This window comes from Peromyscus eremicus, chromosome 5, assembly GCF_949786415.1.
Source record: "Peromyscus eremicus chromosome 5, PerEre_H2_v1, whole genome shotgun sequence".
NCBI classification, from domain to species: domain Eukaryota; kingdom Metazoa; phylum Chordata; class Mammalia; order Rodentia; family Cricetidae; genus Peromyscus; species Peromyscus eremicus.
Genome location: NC_081420.1, coordinates 125,655,548 through 125,672,067, shown reverse-complemented (window position 1 = coordinate 125,672,067; position 16,520 = coordinate 125,655,548). Strand labels below are relative to the sequence as shown.

Sequence of the window (16,520 nt, the reverse complement as noted above, 5' to 3'; positions counted from 1 at the left end):
ACTTAGGGCTCTTTTGGCTGAAGACTTTAGCTGTAAGGCTTTGATAATGAGTGTGAGCAAAGGATTCAACTTTTCCAGTAGACAGCAGTGTTTCCTAAGGAATGGAAAGCGTAGATGGGATTCTAGGATATCACACTCTCTTTAGGGATGGGTCCTGTAAGGGCCTAGCTTGGCTGGAAGCTGGAGTAGAAAACAGTTCTGGTTTGCCTTGTGGGGATTGGGACTTTAACAAACTGCCAGAGATGAGGCACGTAGCTGGGTCTGGACAGAAGCTGATCCTCTTATGAGCTGAAAGGGCCTTGTAGGGGAGGAAGAACCCTGAATCTTCCATACCCTTCCCAACCCCAACCAGTCTATTCACTAATCTGTTGCTCTAATAAGAAAACCCAGGGCCAGAGTTTGGTGTGTAGGTGTATAGGTGTAATCTCAGCATGCTGAAGGCTGGGGCACGAATATCGCCATCCTAGGATATATGATTGATTACCAGGCCTGCTAGAGCTTTATAGGAATACACAAATAAATAAAACCTAGAAATATAGCTCTACAGTATTGCACCTGTGTAAAATGTATAAAGCCCTGCATTTCATACCCAGCACCTCAAAATAAACAAGTAGGTTAATAAATAAACAAACAAACAAACAAACAAAAACGAAAACCAAAGCCAAGATTAGTCAGTTTGGCTGGGACAACAGTCATCCAAGTGTGGAAATAACTGTCTCACCCCTGATGTAAGACATGAGCCTTAAGAAATATGAACATTAACTCGTTAAAAAAAAAAATCTCAAGGGGGGGAGGGACACACAGGCCGGTCTTCACTGGGCAGAGCACCCCATGAACAAAAGAGAAGTGATACATGTCATCCAGAGTGGAAAATTTTTTATCAACTGGTTTCAACAAGAAAACAAGCGAATACTTAGAAACATGAACAGTGTTTCTCATAACAGTAGCCAGGGGAGGGAGATAAAAGGGAAGTCTGCGGGTTTACCCCTTTGTCAAAGCAGAAGCAGGACCCCAAGGAAAGGGCCATCCTCCCTCATTCAGCTGGGAGACCAGAGACAACACTCAGGTGAGTTTACAGACAGCAGCCAAGGGCAGGTTGGAGGCAGTCAAAGGCTAGGCCAGAGAGAAGGTGGACAGGAGTCCAGGATCCAAGCCTTCTAGTAGACATCACCACGGGGGCGTCATGGGCTGAGGATTCTGCAGATAGGACATCACCACGGCAGAGATTGAGAGCCTGAGACAGAAAAGAGGTGTCAGTCCTAGAGAGCAGGCATGGGACCCCATCCCCTTACTCAGGATCCTCACATGAAGCTACTCATCATCTGCTTAGTGTCCTCCGAGCTCCGGGAATTGGCAAAGCTGATAAAGGAACAGTAGACGGCAACCCAAGCACACCACTTCAGCTGAAGAAAGGTGGGTGGGAAGATTGGATCAGTGAGAAGTATGCCAGGAAGCCCCCACAACCCAGATCCTCAGATATCAGGTTCCACCTGCAGCTTGGACCTTGGCCCAGGAAGTACCAACCCTTCAGTACCAAGCCTACTCCAAGCTTCTGATCCCGATGTGTGTGTATCTTGTATCTCTGACCCCACCACATTCCCAAACGCTAAGGACCCTGCCCTTCTTCCAAGAGTCCTCTGTAAATTGCTTCAAAGTCAGGCCCTACCCTCAGACCCGCTCAGTTATGTGCTCATCAACTGCAATCCCAACTTCCCTAAATTGGAAACCTCACCATAGCTCGGCTCCCCGCTGACCTCAACCCCCTTCCCCACCTTCAGCACAGCCAGAGGACTCGCCTCTTTCTGAACCCGCCCCCAGGCCTCATTCTCAGGAGGAGCCACAGAAGCCTAGGGAAATTCAACCCCGCCCACCTTAAGCATGAGCCCGCACATGCTGAAGATCATGCCGAGAAGATTCATGTAGTCCGGAGTCGGGTCGTCCAAAGCTGGGTTGCACTCGCTCGGCGGAGGCTTATACCTGCGACATGTTCAAGGGTCAGAAGCGATCAAGTCCCACCTGGGCTGACAACTTGGCGTGGACCACGGCCACGACCAGAGACGCCTTGCCATGACTTGCTGGACTGCTCACCTCAGCACTTTGTTGGGTCTCCGTGGGTCGGACATATTGTTGGTGGACATAACGAACCAAAGACCACGCCGGACCTCTTTCACTGCTAGAACAGCAGCTTCCGTTGTGGGAATGAAGGGTGGCTTTTAAGAGTAACACGAGCAGTCTAGGGCTTTTGCTTCCGGGACTAGGACTGCTCTCAGCCAAAGAACCTTGGACCTTGGAGAATAAGAAAAGGCCAGAATAGCTCCTGGAAAGTAGGCAATGTGGAAAAAACTGAAAGGGACCTTTAGTATTTCTAACACTGTCATTAACGCGATGAAAATTTGAACACGGAAGTGCCAAGCAGGAAATAAATCCTGGGGGACAATAATAAGGTTACACCCGAGCAAAGGTTTTGAAACCCTGGAAGCAAGGCAGTCGATACAGACCTCAGCATTGCGGGTAGCGGACTAATACTTTTGAAATATGGCTTTTCCTGAGCCAAAACCGCGGGCCCCGGAGCTGCCGCAGAAACGGTTGAAGACGGTGGACTGCGGCCAGGGCGCGGTGCGAGCCGTGCGATTTAATGGTAAGCGTCCTCGTCTTCATCCCGGGCCTCCCGCCTCCTGAGGCCGGAGGTCCCCTAACCCCCACCTGCTCTTCCCCAGTGGATGGCAACTACTGTCTGACGTGTGGCAGCGATAAAACCCTAAAACTGTGGAACCCGTTGCGTGGGACGCTGCTGCGGACGTACAGTGGCCACGGCTACGAAGTGCTGGATGCAGCCGGGTGAGCCGGGGGCCAGGATGGGGTAAGGAGCGCAGAGGCTTGGATCATGCATTGATATTGACCTTCCCTTTCCTGCCCGCCAGCTCCTTTGACAACAGCCATCTCTGCTCTGGTGGTGGGGACAAAACGGTGGTGCTGTGGGATGTGGCAACTGGGCAGGTCGTGCGCAAATTTCGGGGCCACGCTGGAGTGAGTACAGTCCAGATGATTCTCATTAACGCGTGCATTATGGAGATCCATATTAGTGCGTAGGTGGTACGAGGAAGATCCTTCCATTGCAGTCTTCCGCCTGAGCCCATCTCTTACACCCAGGCAGTCACCAAGCACTGTCTTCCAGTTTCTCCAGAACCTTTCACCTTCCCTACCAGTAGTATGTGCTCTTGCTCTTAACTTGCACTAGGAGTCTCTCCTTTATCCCAATCTTCCAAAACTCCCCTCCTCTAAATTAGTAATTCCCGTTTCTCAGAAGGTGAACACAGTTCAATTTAACGAAGAGGCCACAATCATCCTGTCTGGTGAGTCTAAGGCCTGGACAGCGAGAAACTGGTTGGTGCTCAGAGACCCAAACCTGGCCTCACCTTCCTGTTGGCCTTACAGGTTCTATCGATTCCAGTATCCGATGCTGGGACTGCCGTTCTCGGAAGCCTGAGCCCGTGCAGACGCTAGATGAAGCCAGAGATGGCATATCCAGTGTAAAGGTGTCAGACGATGAGATCCTGGCAGGGTGAGTAGGTCCAGACGATTACTCCTGTCCTGGTTGGTACCACTGGAGAACATAGTGGCCATGGTTTGTTTTTTTGAGACAGGAACTTATGTAACCCAGGGTGGCCTTCAATTCCTAACCGTGCCTTTAGCTCCCAAGTGCTGAAATTTTAAGAGTGAACCATGACATTCATGGTGCACATCTTTAATCCCTGCACTGAGGAGGCAGAGGCATTTGGATCTCTGAGTTTGAGGCCAGCCTGGTCTACATAGTTGAGTTCTAGGATGCCCAAGGCTATGTAGGGAAACCTTGTCTTTAAAAAAAGAAAGAAGAACAAAGAAGAAAAGAAGAAGCAGCAGCAGCAGCAGCAGCACCACCACCACCACCACCACCACCACTATGCTGAACCCTAGCCTAGATCTCTTTTGTTTTTGACACAGGGACTCACTCTGTCCTGGAACTCACTATACAGAACAGGCTGGCCTTGTGCAATGCTCCCAGCTCTGCCTCCGGAGTGCTGCACCTCAAAGCCTGGCCCAGCTCAGATAATTAGGCAACATTTCATTCTGAAAGTCAAAATAAATATCCCAAAAAGCCGAGCACAGAGGTTAGTTTTGTTTTGCTTTTTAAGATTTATTTTTGTTAACTATGGGGGATGGAGAAATTGGTCAGTGGTTAAAAGTACTGGCTGCTCTTCCAAAGAAACCAAGGTTCAATTCCCAGCACCTATATGATGACTTAAAGTTGTCTTTAAGTTCAGTTCCAGAGATCTGATGACCCTTTCCTAGCCTCTGTAGGCACCAGGCATGCACATGGTACACAAACATACATGCAGGCAAAACACAAGTACACAGAAGACATTTGAAAAATAAATAGGGTATGTGTGTCTGCATGGGGGTGGGCAGAATATCAACAGAGGTCAAGGGTCCCCTAGAGCTGGAGTTACAGGTAGTTGTGAGCTACCTGATGTGCCCAGCTTTTGGGGGGTTTCTTTTGTTGCTGTTGTTGGTTTGGTTTGGTTTTTGATCTTTCAAGACAGGGTTTCTGTGTAGCCCTGGCTGCCCTGGAATTCACTCGGTAAACCAAGCTGACCTCTTGCCTCCCAAGTACTGGGATTAAAGGCGTGTACCACTACTGCCTGTTTTGTTTTTTAATTTTACTTAATATTGTGTGTGTGCAGGCATATGTGTAGAGATCAAAGGACAGAGTCAGTTCTCTCCTTTAGTATGTTGAGGCAGGTCTTTCTTGCTGTTTCTCCATGCTATATACTCCAGGCTAGCCGGCACTTAACTTTCCAAGAAATTCTTGTCTCCACCTCCCATTTCCCCAATAGGAGTGCTGGAATTTTAGATGCCTGCTCCTTCATACAGTTATTATGTGGGCTCCAGAGGTCAAACCTGGATCATCAGTCTTGCTCTGTCCCCTGATGAGCCGTCTCTCTGACCTAAAGATAGCACTTAATTTCAGTTTGGTGATAGGGACCTTTATTGTGGTTGACTCCATGTTGTGGCCCAGCTCAAGAACTTAGGCAAAGAAATGGCCTCCTGTGCCAGTCCACACTTTACACCTCTCCTTGGCCTACACCTGGTTGCCTTCTCTCATCTTCAGGTCCCTCTTTTGGTTTTTTTGTTTTTTGGGTTTTTTTTTTGTTTTTTTTTGTTTTTGTTTTTGTTTTTGTTTTTCCGAGACAGGGTTTCTCTGTGTAGCTTTGCGCCTTTCCTGGAACTCACTTGGTAGCCCAGGCTGGCCTCGAACTCACAGAGATCCGCCTGGCTCTGCCTCCCGAGTGCTGGGATTAAACAGGTCCCTCTTCTGATGTTGCCTACTTGGACCTCTCTGGATCTCCCTTGCTCAGCACAGGCTCCTCCCTCAATGGTAGCTGTGCAGGCTCTTCCACGGAAAGAGCTGCAGTTCCCAGTCCTGTCTCACAGGACAGTACTAAATGTACCACAGGGCTGGAAACATTGTTCAGTGGTTTAGAGCACTTGTTGCTCTTGCAGAGAACAGGGGGTTTAATTCCCAGTATCTACATAGTGGCTCACAATCATCTCTAACTCCAGTTCTAGGGAATCCAACATCCTCTTTTGGAGGTCCCCAGCCTCCCCAGGGAACCAGACACACACATGGTGCACATACATACATAATGCAGACAAAATAGTCATATATGAGATAAAAATAAATCCAAAAAATTAATAAAACTTTATATAAATAAATGCAACCATGAGCCAGACATGGTGGCACACGCCTTTAACCCTAGTGCTTGGGAGGCAGAGATGGAGATCTCTTGAGTTCCAGGCCAGTGTGTTCTACATACCAGCCAGGGCTTCATAGAGAGACCCTGTCTCAAAAAATTACTAAGTGCCAACTATGGTAAGCGTGGTAACACACACCTCCCCAGCATCGAAAAAGCAGGGCAGGGGACCAAGAGTTAAAAGCCAGCCTGTCTAGAGCTGGGCAGTGGTGGTACACACCTCTGACTTCAGCACTCAGGTGGAAGAGGCAGGCTGACCTCTGACACCAGCCTGGTCTACAGAGCAAATTCCAGGACAGCCAGGGCTGCACAGAGAAACCCTGTCTTAAAAAACTAAATAAATAGGGGCTGGAGAGATGGCTCAGCGGTTAAGAGCACTGACTGCTCTTCCAGAGGTCCTGAGTTCAATCCCAGCAACCACATGGTGGCTCACAACCATCTGTAATGAGATCTGGTGCCCTCTTAAACAAACAAGTCAATGAAAGTAGAAGTGTAACTCATCTGATGGCAGCAGGAACAAGACAGTAGCTTTAGGTGGCAGACACGATAGGGTTGTTGGCAGTGAGAGGCCGGGTGAGGTAACAACCTTGGTGGAGAAGAGCCACCCACTGGTGAGTTGGAGAGTGAACAGACCAGGGGAGAGAGGCTGAAGGGATGGCAGGAACAGCGTCCAAAGGGCTGCAGGAGGCATTTGAACATGTCTTTTTCGGAGAGCAGTGAAAAGCTGCATTTCTTTGAGGGAAAGACTGGCATGGAGTGGTTGTGCTCTGAAAGTTTCCTGGTGAGTCAGGTGTGAGAGTACACTGGTAATCCCAGCACATGAGAGGAGTCACATAGTAAAAGGAGACCAGCCAGGACTCCAGGAGATCCTGTCTCAAAAAAGGGTGGAAGCTGTTGGTGGGCTTGGGCGTTAAGGATTGGAGGTCACAGGCAAAACCCTCACAGATATAAGATGGTAGTGGTGCTGGGGGTGGGGAAGGAGTCACAGCCCGAGAACACCGCTGCTTTGGTATCTGTAGTAGGCTGCTTTCAGGGCCAACTAGGGAGAGCACATTTTAGGCTGCTCCAGTCCTCTATAAAATAGAATAGTACAGGTTCTATGCAAGCTATTGTTTTGGTTTGCTTGCTGTGCTAAGGATAGAACTCAGGGCCTTGGGTATGCTAACAGGCCAGCATGGTTTACAGAGCGAGTTCCAGGACATCCAGGACTATACAGAGAACCCTGTCTTGAAAGATAAATAAATAGATAGATAGATACATAGATACAGATAATAATAACCTTAAAATATATTCATGAGCTGGAGTTGGTCAAATGTGCAGATATAGAACCCAGAGACAGGGTTGACTATTGTGCCAGTCAGGATGTAAAGAGCTCTGGGGGTTTGGAAAAGAGGGCAATGGTCTTTGAGTGGGACCAAGGTGTCCCCTGGACCTGAGTCACAAAGCAGAAGAGCATCTTTTCCTTGCTCACTTTTCTAGATGACCAGGATTGCATAGGGACACAGGCTGCCCCTGGAGCAAAAGGTTGCAATGCTTTAGGCTGGATCTCCTCTTTCTTGCAGCTCTGTGGACGGCCGCGTGAGGCGCTATGACCTAAGGATGGGGCAGGTCTTCTCGGACTACGTGGGCAGTGAGTGTGGCCCCAGGCCCAGCGAGACAGTCAAGGCAGGTGATGAGGCAGGCAAGAGATTCACCTGCCTGCCTGCTGTGCTCTCTCCCAGGCCCCATCACCTGCACCTGCTTCAGCCGGGATGGGCAGTGCACGCTGATATCCAGCCTGGACTCAACTCTGAGGCTTCTAGATAAAGACACAGGGGAGCTGCTGGGCAAGTGAGTCTCCATAGTTGGCCTTTCCCCCTCACCCCACTTCTGAGGCTAGGAGGAACAAGCCCCCCTGATTCTACCCACCCCCACTGCTAGGTATGTTGGCCATAAGAACCAGAAGTACAAGCTGGACTGCTGCCTGAGTGAGCGTGACACACACGTGGTCAGCTGCTCTGAGGATGGGAAGGTGTTCTTCTGGGACCTGGTAGAGGTGAGTCTTCACCTTTCACTCCTTGCCAGGGCATCAGCTATGTGTTCACCTCAGCCACTCCTAGGTCTGAAAAGAGCAGTGGTGTTGGGTATTTGAGCTGGGACCTCTGGCGGGGGGTGGGGGGTGGGGGTGGGGGGGTGTAAGGGTAGGGGTAGGGGTGAATTCCTCCTGCCTCAGCCTCGAAAGCTGAAGGAGGAAGGAAGGAAGGAAAGCGGGAAGGGTATTTCAAGAAAGGACACAGCATATGCTAAAGGACTTGGAGAAGGTGGTGGCTAAAGCTGGTTCCGAGTCAGACAGGGCTGTAAATGCCAGACTGAGCTACTGAAACAAACCCGAGTGAGAGGAGCCAGTGCCAGCTACCAAGCCTGCATCACTGAGGAAATCTGATCTGCATGTAGGTTTCATATGGCTTTAACCCCCAGATCCTGACATGCCTCAGGTGAGAGACAGACCACTGGCTTAGTGAGGTCAGGGTTCTAGGGCCTCCAGGAAGGAGACATCAGTGCTGGAGCCTAGTCAGCAGAATTAAGCTTGGTAAGAGGATTGGGGAAACTAGGGGACCCTGGAGACCAGCTCTTGCTTTGGGAACTAAGGTAGCAGGAATGGTCTGTCAACTTCTGAGGCTCCTGACTAAATTCACCTTGAAGAGCACACGAAAGGATATTGCTGAGTACAAAGAACTAGGTTAGGAACTATAGTGTCGTAACTGTGGGCTGACAAGTAGTGCTCAGAATGTCAGAAACAGTGAAACTTGGAATGAGACGTGTCTGGAGCAGGTGCCTCTAGAGTCTAAAGACAGTGTCGGGGTCCCGAGAGCAGTGAAGGTTAGGCATGTAGTACATGCATGTAGTCCCGGCAACTGGGGAGGCTATGGAGGAAGACACTAATTCCAAGCCAGCCTGTAATCCCAACACTATATTGCAAATAAAGAAGGATTTGCTGAGCCAGGCAGTGGTGGCGCACACCTTTAATCCCAGCACTTGGGAAGCAGAGGCAGATGATCTCTGTGAGTTCAAGGCCAGCCTGGACTACAGAGCCCTTTGTAAAAAAGAGGGCGGTATAAGAAACTCCCAAGATTCTTAGCACCTGGAAGTAGAGCTCCAGAGGGGTGCAGTCTGGCCAGGTGATGTCTGTAGTGTCTTAGAAGCCGTTACGGGCCAGTAATGGAACAGTGTTAAACACTTGCCTAGCATGTAAGAGCCTGGAGTTCCATCCCTAGTACCCCCAAAAAGGAAACATTCAGGTGGGGTCACAAGGAAGACTGGGCCAGGGCCTTTTTTCTCTTTTTTTGTTTTGTTTTGTTTTTGTTTTTTTCGAGACAGGGTTTCTCTGTGTAGTTTTGGTGCCTGTCCTAGAGCTCACTCTATAGACCAGGCTGGCCTTGAACTCACAGAGATCCATCTGGCTCTGCCTCCGGAGTGCTGGGATTAAGGATGTTTGCCACCACTGCCTGGCTTGGCCAGGGCCTTTCTATGTCCAACGCTGGGAGTCTTTGGGCTGAGGGTGTGGCTCAGTGGCAAGATTTGCCTAACATTCTCAGCACCACCAAAAGAAGTCAGAAAAGAGGTGACTGAGGACTTCAGGCTGGATCTCAAGGAGACAGCCTGATCACTAGTAATTGCTCCCCACTATTCATTCCTTAGGGTGCCCTGGCACTGGCCCTGCCCGTGGGTTCTAGTGTGGTACAGTCACTGGCTTACCATCCCACGGAACCCTGCCTGCTGACAGCCATGGGGGGCAGCATCCAGTACTGGCGAGAAGAGACCTATGAGGCAGAGGGTGGGGCAAGCTGAGGCTTAGGGATCTGACACCAAGCTAAAGGACCCAGACCAACTCAGAAGACCCAACAAAGACCGTTTATTCTAGAGACGCTGCTGACTAAGGAGTGGGCGGGCCCAAGGAGGGGCTGGTGTGTAAAGTTAATAAATAAAGGCATGGCAAGAACCCCAGTCTTTACCAGTCTTCTAGTTTAGTCCTCATTCTTCTCAACTGTGAAGGCATCTGCCTTTTGGGCGAATGTCTTAGCCACCAGCAGGGGGAAGACCAGAGAAGCATCAGCATAGACCTGTAGAGAACCTGGGTGAGCGATGGGACCCACGGCCACAGCCCATGGACTCACCCTAGGCAGCAGCTTCTACCTTTACTGGCTGTGCATCCATCCGGATCTTGCCCCAAGAGACAGCCTCATCTGGCCGGGCTCCTGAGTCTGAACCATCAAACTCCTGGGCTGTGTTGATATAGACAGCGTAGTCAGCCCCATTCCGCTGTGGGCAGAGGAGAGCCTAGTCAGAAGCCATAGACAGATACCAGAGCCAAGGAACCTGGGGTATGACACAGTGGAAGGCCGTGAGAGCTTCTAGGAAGGGCCCATCAGTGCCTGAAGTTAGTGGGCAGGTGAGATGGTCCATGTTTCCAACACAACCACCTCTGGGTACAAGCTATCCCTCCATAAGCCAAAATGTACCACCTTCTAAGCACCCGTGTGACAAGTCAGTTAAACCACAGGCAAAGTGAGAATAGTGTATATAGGGCTGAAGAGACGGCTCTCCTGTCGGAGTATTTCATGCTCTGACAGAGGACCTGAATTCAATTCCCACATTCACGTCAAGTGGCTCACAATCATGTGTAACTCCAGCTCCAGATGATCCAATGTCCTCTTTTGGACTCTCATGGACACCTGTACTTCACTCACAAGTGCACACAGGCACACATATATACTCATAATTAAAAATAAAATTTTAAAGTGTATGAAATTACCTTCAAGCTATATGCCATTCACATTTAAATCCTGGACATGTTTTTCCTTCTAGGTTTCTGACCCAAAATGTGTATGTAAATCTAAAATTTTAAATATAAAACAACAAAACACCAATCCAATACACTGATGTTACCAAGCATTTTGGTTAAAGGACATTTGAGCCAGCTGTGCTGACACAGGCTTGTGGTTCCAGCTACTGGGCACGGCAAGGCAAGAAGATCCTTAATCCAAGGGAGTCAAGACCAGCCTGCGCAACAAAGAGGCCAGTCTCACATGAAAAAGGGTAGCTGAGCTATAGTCAACACCCTGTGCTCAGCAGTGGCTGCAACCAACCATCTGCAGAGCAAACCTCCTGTTCCCAGGGCCCCATCACTCGCACCCACAGCCAGCAGAGGCCTCTGCAAGCCCCCAGAGTCCTGTCCTCACTTTCTTCTTCTGTTCCACAGGCCCAGCTAGCTCTGCAGCCTAACCTCTGGGACTTCACTCCACTCCACACTGTTCCTTGGCTACTTCAGGTGCCTCGGGGCCTCTGTACTGGCTGTTCACTCACTGGGAAGGCTCTTCCCATAACATAACCATAAGGCCTGTGGGAGGAACCTCTTGAAAATGTCTGTGCAAGGTCACATTTCTCAGAAGCTTTTTCCAACACTCCCTTTATTCAACAGCATTCCTTTCACATTATAGCATTCCAGATTGGCCTTGAGCTATGTACAAGCCATCCTCCTGCCTCAGTCTCCCAAGTAGCTGGGACTATAGTCCCCTGCCTGACTGACATGACTTACTTATGTCCTTAGAGTCACTGCCACACAGCGTGCATGTCACTGCTGGCTGACCGCCTCACACCAACGTCACTCCAAAGAGGACAGAGATTCTGGCCCATCTAGTCCACTGTTGTAGTCCATGCCTAGCATGCCATGTCTGCAATGGAGACACTTGCCAGGGGCCACCCCACTCACCATAAGGTTAGCGTTGGCGATGTGGTGCTTGACCATACCTCCACCCAGGATGATCATGCCAGAGCGCTTGGCAAAAATGGCCTGCATGTTGATGAGTCTCAGGTCTGAGAGAGAGGGCTGAGGTCAGGCACTGGTCTCAGTGGGCCCTTCTCCCTCTTCTCCCAAGGTCTTAGCACCTCACCTTCAACAATGTCCAGAACTAAGCCTGGGTTTTTGTAGGAATGGAAGAAGATCATGTCACCCAGTGAGCCATCTGTGAGTGCAGGGCTCAGCACAGGAATGTGGTTCTGGTGTGGAGACAGGACCAGTTAGCAGCTACAGCTCATAGCCCAGAAAAACTCTGATTCCCAACCCAGTGATATCCCTCCCTCTCTACCTGAACAGGCTGCTTATTTCTCTTGTGGACATGAGGCTGATGAGAGGAGAACCATACACACCTCTAAGAAGGTGTCTGGCACACTGAGCTCATTATTTCCCAGACTCACACTCCACTGTCTCTGGGAGCATGATACCCTGGGTCAGGCCCCAAGGGGTTCTTAAGCACTACACCTAAGTGGTCCCAATAGTGTAGGGGCATAGCTAGGATATTAGAGCCCTTCATTCAACAGATAGATTGCCTAGCCTCTCTGTGTTTGACACTCCTCATCTAAGTCTAGGAAGACTAAGAATAATTATAGAGACTCCCAGGTGGCTGCAAAGACAAAACAAGTCAGCACATGCCAAAGCCTAAGAACGTCGTCCCCACCAACCCACCTTATGGGCCCAATAATACACAGACTCGGGGTTGTTAATCTCCTTGCCGAGCCGGGAGATCATCTTGGAAGGTGTCCACTTCACACCCTACAAGGAAGAGAACATCAGCATTAGCCTGTATGTCTTCTGACTCCAGCCACTGTGCAGGTCCTCCAGAACCCTTCCAGCCCTACCTCTGTGTTCTGCTCCAGCACCATCTGGTCCAAAATGGGCATGAGCCAGTCCTCAAACTTGCAGTAATTATCGTTCGGAACCAGCAGGTTCCCAATCCTGGAGATGGGAGGCTCCTGGGCATCAGTCACCAAGACTCTCAGCCCAGCTCCCCTGCCCCCACTGCTCAGGGCCCCACCTGTTGATCCCATTCTCTCGGAGCTCCTTCCCACTGAGGCTGAACTCGCCAAGATATGTGGGTGCCAGACACTTGATGAGGTCTTCTTCCACGCCTCCAGCAGTAGTCACCAGTACATCCACCTGTAATCACAGGCAACAACACTAACCCTCATTCTAAGCAGCACTCCTAACATCAGCCTGAGCTCATTTAGACCCAAAGCATGCAACAAAACTAACTCAAGCCTGTTCCTCTGCTTAAAGCAGACCCGTAGCCAGAAAAGGTGCACACTCCTGTGATCTCAGCATTCAGGAGGCTAAGGCATAAGGCATGTCCAAAAACAAAAATCCATCTCCTCACATCCTTTTCTAAAATTACTTTTTTTTTTTTTTTTTAAATGTGTACCGGTGTTTTGCCTACATCCCTGGAAATGGAGTTACAGACATTTGTAAGGCACCACATGGGTGCTGGGAACCAAACCCAGGTCTTCCACAAGAGCAACAAATACTCTTAACCTCTAAGCCTCTTCAGACCCCTCTTCATTTCTCTTAAATGAAGAGTGGCTTTACCATCCACTAGCCCAAGGAGGTGGAAGCCAGACGTAATGTGGACCCACCATGTTGTGCTGCACGAGATAGCGAATGGTCTCACGGATGCCCGAACTGATTAGGTTGGATGTGTAGCCTAAGAAAATGGTGCAGCCTGTGAGTGGGCGGCGGCTCTGCGTCAGGTCTTCGTGATGGTCTTCATCTGGTGCTAGCGGCTCCAGCTTCTTCTCAATCTGCGCATGAGGGCACAGGAAAGTCACACTGACTCCAAACCTCAGTCGAGGAACCCCAGACGGATTGGATTCCAGAGTCTGATTGTACTCAGGGATACAGGTCTACTTCAAAAACAAAGCACAACCCCTGTGCAGGTCCTAGCCTCCCTTTCCGGGTTCAGGTCTGTCACTTAGGATTTGTTCCCTTTTAGGAACCAACCACATAGCGTCTTCAAGTCTCCTTCCACTGGGAAAAGTGAACCCAGGGCTCTCCCGGCGTTAAGCTCCTCCTACAATGCCCTTCTAACCCCAAGCACCGCCGTCCCAGAACGCGAACTTACCAGGACTCCGCCCCGTCCAGACACTCACACGCGCATCTGCGCGGCGGTCCCGCCCTCCCGTCCCGCTCCTGGGCAGCCCTGCGCCTCACCATGGCGTTGACTTGCTGCACCGCGCGTCCAAAGTTGGTAGCCTGGAAGCCGGTGGTGCCGAAGGCCTCCAGAAGTGCATGGTAATCTACGCCGCGGTTGAAGTCGTACCCTTGAACCTGGGCGCTCTCGGGTGGCAGCGCCGAGCTGTGCTTGAGCACGGCGGCCAGCGCCGCGGCGGGCGCCGCCCCCTGCAGGGTCCCCTCCATGCGCCCGTGGCCGCTCTCAGATCGCAGCCACCTCGGTGCCTCAGGACCCGCTGAATCTCTCTCAGCGTGGTCGGCCCAGCCCAGGAAATGGGACTCGAGAGCTGGGGAGGGGGGAAGGGGAGAGGACCGGAAGTTATTAAGTCACATGACCCTGCATAAACCCTACAGTCCTGGTAGCGGCCATTTTACTCCTGTGTTCCGTACATTGGCTCCTATGAGCGAGATGATTGTTCCTAAGACGGAGCCTTTGGACAGCATTAGGACATCAGGCAAAATGAGTTAGTTGCAGCATCTTGTCAAGTGGAATAGTGATTCCTTTTTGTGCCTCCCAGAGTCTCCGCAAACTTCTTTGCCTCTTCTGACACTCCAGCCACAGTTGTCACCTCCCACTGGATCACGGGCCTCTTGTGGGAGGCAGGGATGACTGCCATCATTTACCCCAAGAAGCCACAGGAGCACTTATTAATTCTACAGTTTGTGTGGTCTACACTAAATAGTGCTCTCTGCTGGGCACTAAGATTCAGCAGTGAACAAGACCTCTGCCCTCCTGATGTCCATAGTCTGAACGATGAAACAGAAAACTGTGGTTAAGCCAGGCTCGGGGCACACACCAGACAGCAGTCAGGAGGTGCAGACACTAGCCGGCAGTCAGATGGAGGCAGAAGAATCTCAAGTTCCAGGCCAGCCTGAACTACAGAGTGAGACCCGTGCAGGCTAGGGAAATAACTGTCAGTAAAGCCCTTGCTTTGCAAGAGTGTGGGTTGGATGTTCAATTCCCAGAATTTAAAAAAAAGAAAAAAAGGGTGTGAGGGCGGCGCCAGTAATTCCAGCTCTGGAGAAGTAGAGACAAGCAGGTCCCTGGGGGTAGGGCTTGCAAGAGTGCTGAGTGGCCAGAGGCACATGGTAAAAGGAAAGAGCCTTAGACTCCCATAAATCATCTTCTGACCCCCACAAGCATGCCATGCATGCACATGCTCATACATGCACAAAATAAAAGGTCTGGGGACCAGGCAGATGTCTCCTGAGGAATGACATCTGAGGTTGTCCCCTGGCCTACACACACACATACACACACAAAGGTGGATGGAGGAGTTGGTAACCTTAGCTGAAGGAAAAAGTGACTGGAGAAAAATGCCAAACACATGGCATTTTGGCCAAGGCCAGAAGACCTAGATTTCAGAGACACTACTCCTCCAGAGACGCATAGATAGAGATTACCTGATATGCTAGGACTGCCCGATACCATGTGTGGCCGGAGAACTGCATACATGTGGGAGTGGCATGTAGAAGGGCAAAGTGGCTGGATTCCGAGGGGAGAGTCTGATGACCCTCACCCCCTTCTTCTGTGAGGGAACAGGTTCAATCTTGAGGGCTGATTGTAGGTAGCCAGAGCTGCTCTGATTAAGATGGGAATGGCTGTTATGATCAGATAGACACTCGGGGAAGGTGACATGCATGCAGAGAGAAGAGCGGCTGAGGACACAGCAGGCAGACGACCTCTGTGCTGGGGAGATCATAACTCACCGGGTAAAGGCCACTGTCAGGAGGCCTGGCTACCTGAGTTCAATCCCCAAGACCCACATGGTAGAAGGAGAAAACGGACTCCACATTCACCTCCCCTCCCCCCAACACACACAAAATAAATACTTTTGTGACAGTCTCACCATGTGATTCTTGTTAGGATTTGGTCCTTATTTACGTCCTTTAATTACGTCATCAGCCTTCGCGGGCTTCCTAGCCTAAAAAAGTGGTTGAGCCCTCTGTGGGCTCTCTCTCTCTGTCTGTTCCCTCTCCTTTCCGTTCCTTCCCCACGTCGGTCCCCCTCTCTCCCTCTCCCCCCATGTCTCTCTCTCTCTCTCTCTCTCTCTCTCTCTCTCTCTCTCTCTCTCTCTCTCTCTCTCTTTCTGTCTCCCCCCCCCCCAATAAAGCTCTAAAAAGGTAACCATGGCTATGATTCTTTTAATCAGCACGCTCTTCCACTGGCATGGCCGCCGCGGGCGGTGACCAACCACGAGGGGCAGCACCGCTGGCATAACCAACATTGGTGCCGTTCAGACTCGGATACACCACCAAACACCAAGGACCTGCTGACTGCTGCTGCTTGCCGCCTCTTCCCCCATCCAGCGAGACCGCGAGACCGCGAGCACACGCACGCGCGTCTCTCGCTGCCTCCGCTGGACCCCCACACCGCTACCGCCATGATTCTTCACCACAGTAAGTCCACGGTTCTCGCGGCGTAGTCCGAGTTATATTCTTTGCGACGGACACCCTGGGGGTTGTCCTCGAGTTGCACCAACAAGGGCACATTTTCGTTTCTGAAGAGAAAGTAAATGGTGTCTTGGTCTACCGGGTGGATCAAATGTGGTGCAGCTGCAGCCCTTCGCATCCCTTGACGAAGAGGATGGCGAACTTGAGCTGATTCATGGATCTCTCTCCACTCTTTGGGGACGCCCAAGATTGTAGTCTGATCCCGGTTTGTTATTTTAATATTTTATTTTTTC

At 50.6% G+C, this 16,520-nt stretch overlaps 3 protein-coding genes across 5 annotated transcripts; 1 reads left to right on the top strand and 2 right to left on the bottom strand.

Moving 5' to 3' along the window:
• Positions 1 to 861: 861 nt before the first annotated feature.
• Wdr83os (WD repeat domain 83 opposite strand) lies at positions 862 to 2,258 on the bottom strand. Its single transcript, XM_059264470.1, has 4 exons — positions 2,089 to 2,258; positions 1,872 to 1,977; positions 1,306 to 1,403; positions 862 to 1,234 (listed from the first exon to the last, which is right to left on the bottom strand). Exons 1-4 carry the CDS (start codon positions 2,136 to 2,138, stop codon positions 1,168 to 1,170), a joined length of 321 nt encoding a protein of 106 aa, XP_059120453.1. The 5' UTR covers positions 2,139 to 2,258; the 3' UTR covers positions 862 to 1,167.
• A 36-nt stretch (positions 2,259 to 2,294) lies between these two features.
• Positions 2,295 to 9,786, top strand: Wdr83 (WD repeat domain 83). Its single transcript, XM_059264458.1, has 9 exons — positions 2,295 to 2,638; positions 2,718 to 2,838; positions 2,922 to 3,027; positions 3,305 to 3,353; positions 3,436 to 3,562; positions 7,355 to 7,422; positions 7,514 to 7,622; positions 7,713 to 7,827; positions 9,471 to 9,786. The coding sequence occupies exons 1-9, from the start codon at positions 2,536 to 2,538 to the stop codon at positions 9,618 to 9,620; spliced, it is 948 nt and encodes a 315-aa protein (XP_059120441.1). The 5' UTR covers positions 2,295 to 2,535; the 3' UTR covers positions 9,621 to 9,786.
• On the bottom strand, positions 9,662 to 14,125 carry Dhps (deoxyhypusine synthase). Of its 3 annotated transcripts, XM_059264450.1 has the most exons (9): positions 13,813 to 14,124; positions 13,239 to 13,403; positions 12,644 to 12,765; positions 12,468 to 12,564; positions 12,295 to 12,381; positions 11,723 to 11,828; positions 11,542 to 11,645; positions 9,966 to 10,091; positions 9,662 to 9,892 (listed from the first exon to the last, which is right to left on the bottom strand). In XM_059264450.1, exons 1-9 carry the CDS (start codon positions 14,017 to 14,019, stop codon positions 9,797 to 9,799), a joined length of 1,110 nt encoding a protein of 369 aa, XP_059120433.1. In that variant the 5' UTR covers positions 14,020 to 14,124; the 3' UTR covers positions 9,662 to 9,796. The 3 variants fall into 3 exon arrangements, with proteins under 3 accessions (XP_059120433.1, XP_059120436.1, XP_059120434.1); XM_059264451.1 differs by lacking the exon at positions 9,662 to 9,892 and having other exon boundaries at positions 10,046 to 10,148; positions 13,813 to 14,125; XM_059264453.1 differs by lacking the exons at positions 11,542 to 11,645; positions 11,723 to 11,828 and having other exon boundaries at positions 13,813 to 14,125.
• Positions 14,126 to 16,520: the final 2,395 nt, after the last annotated feature.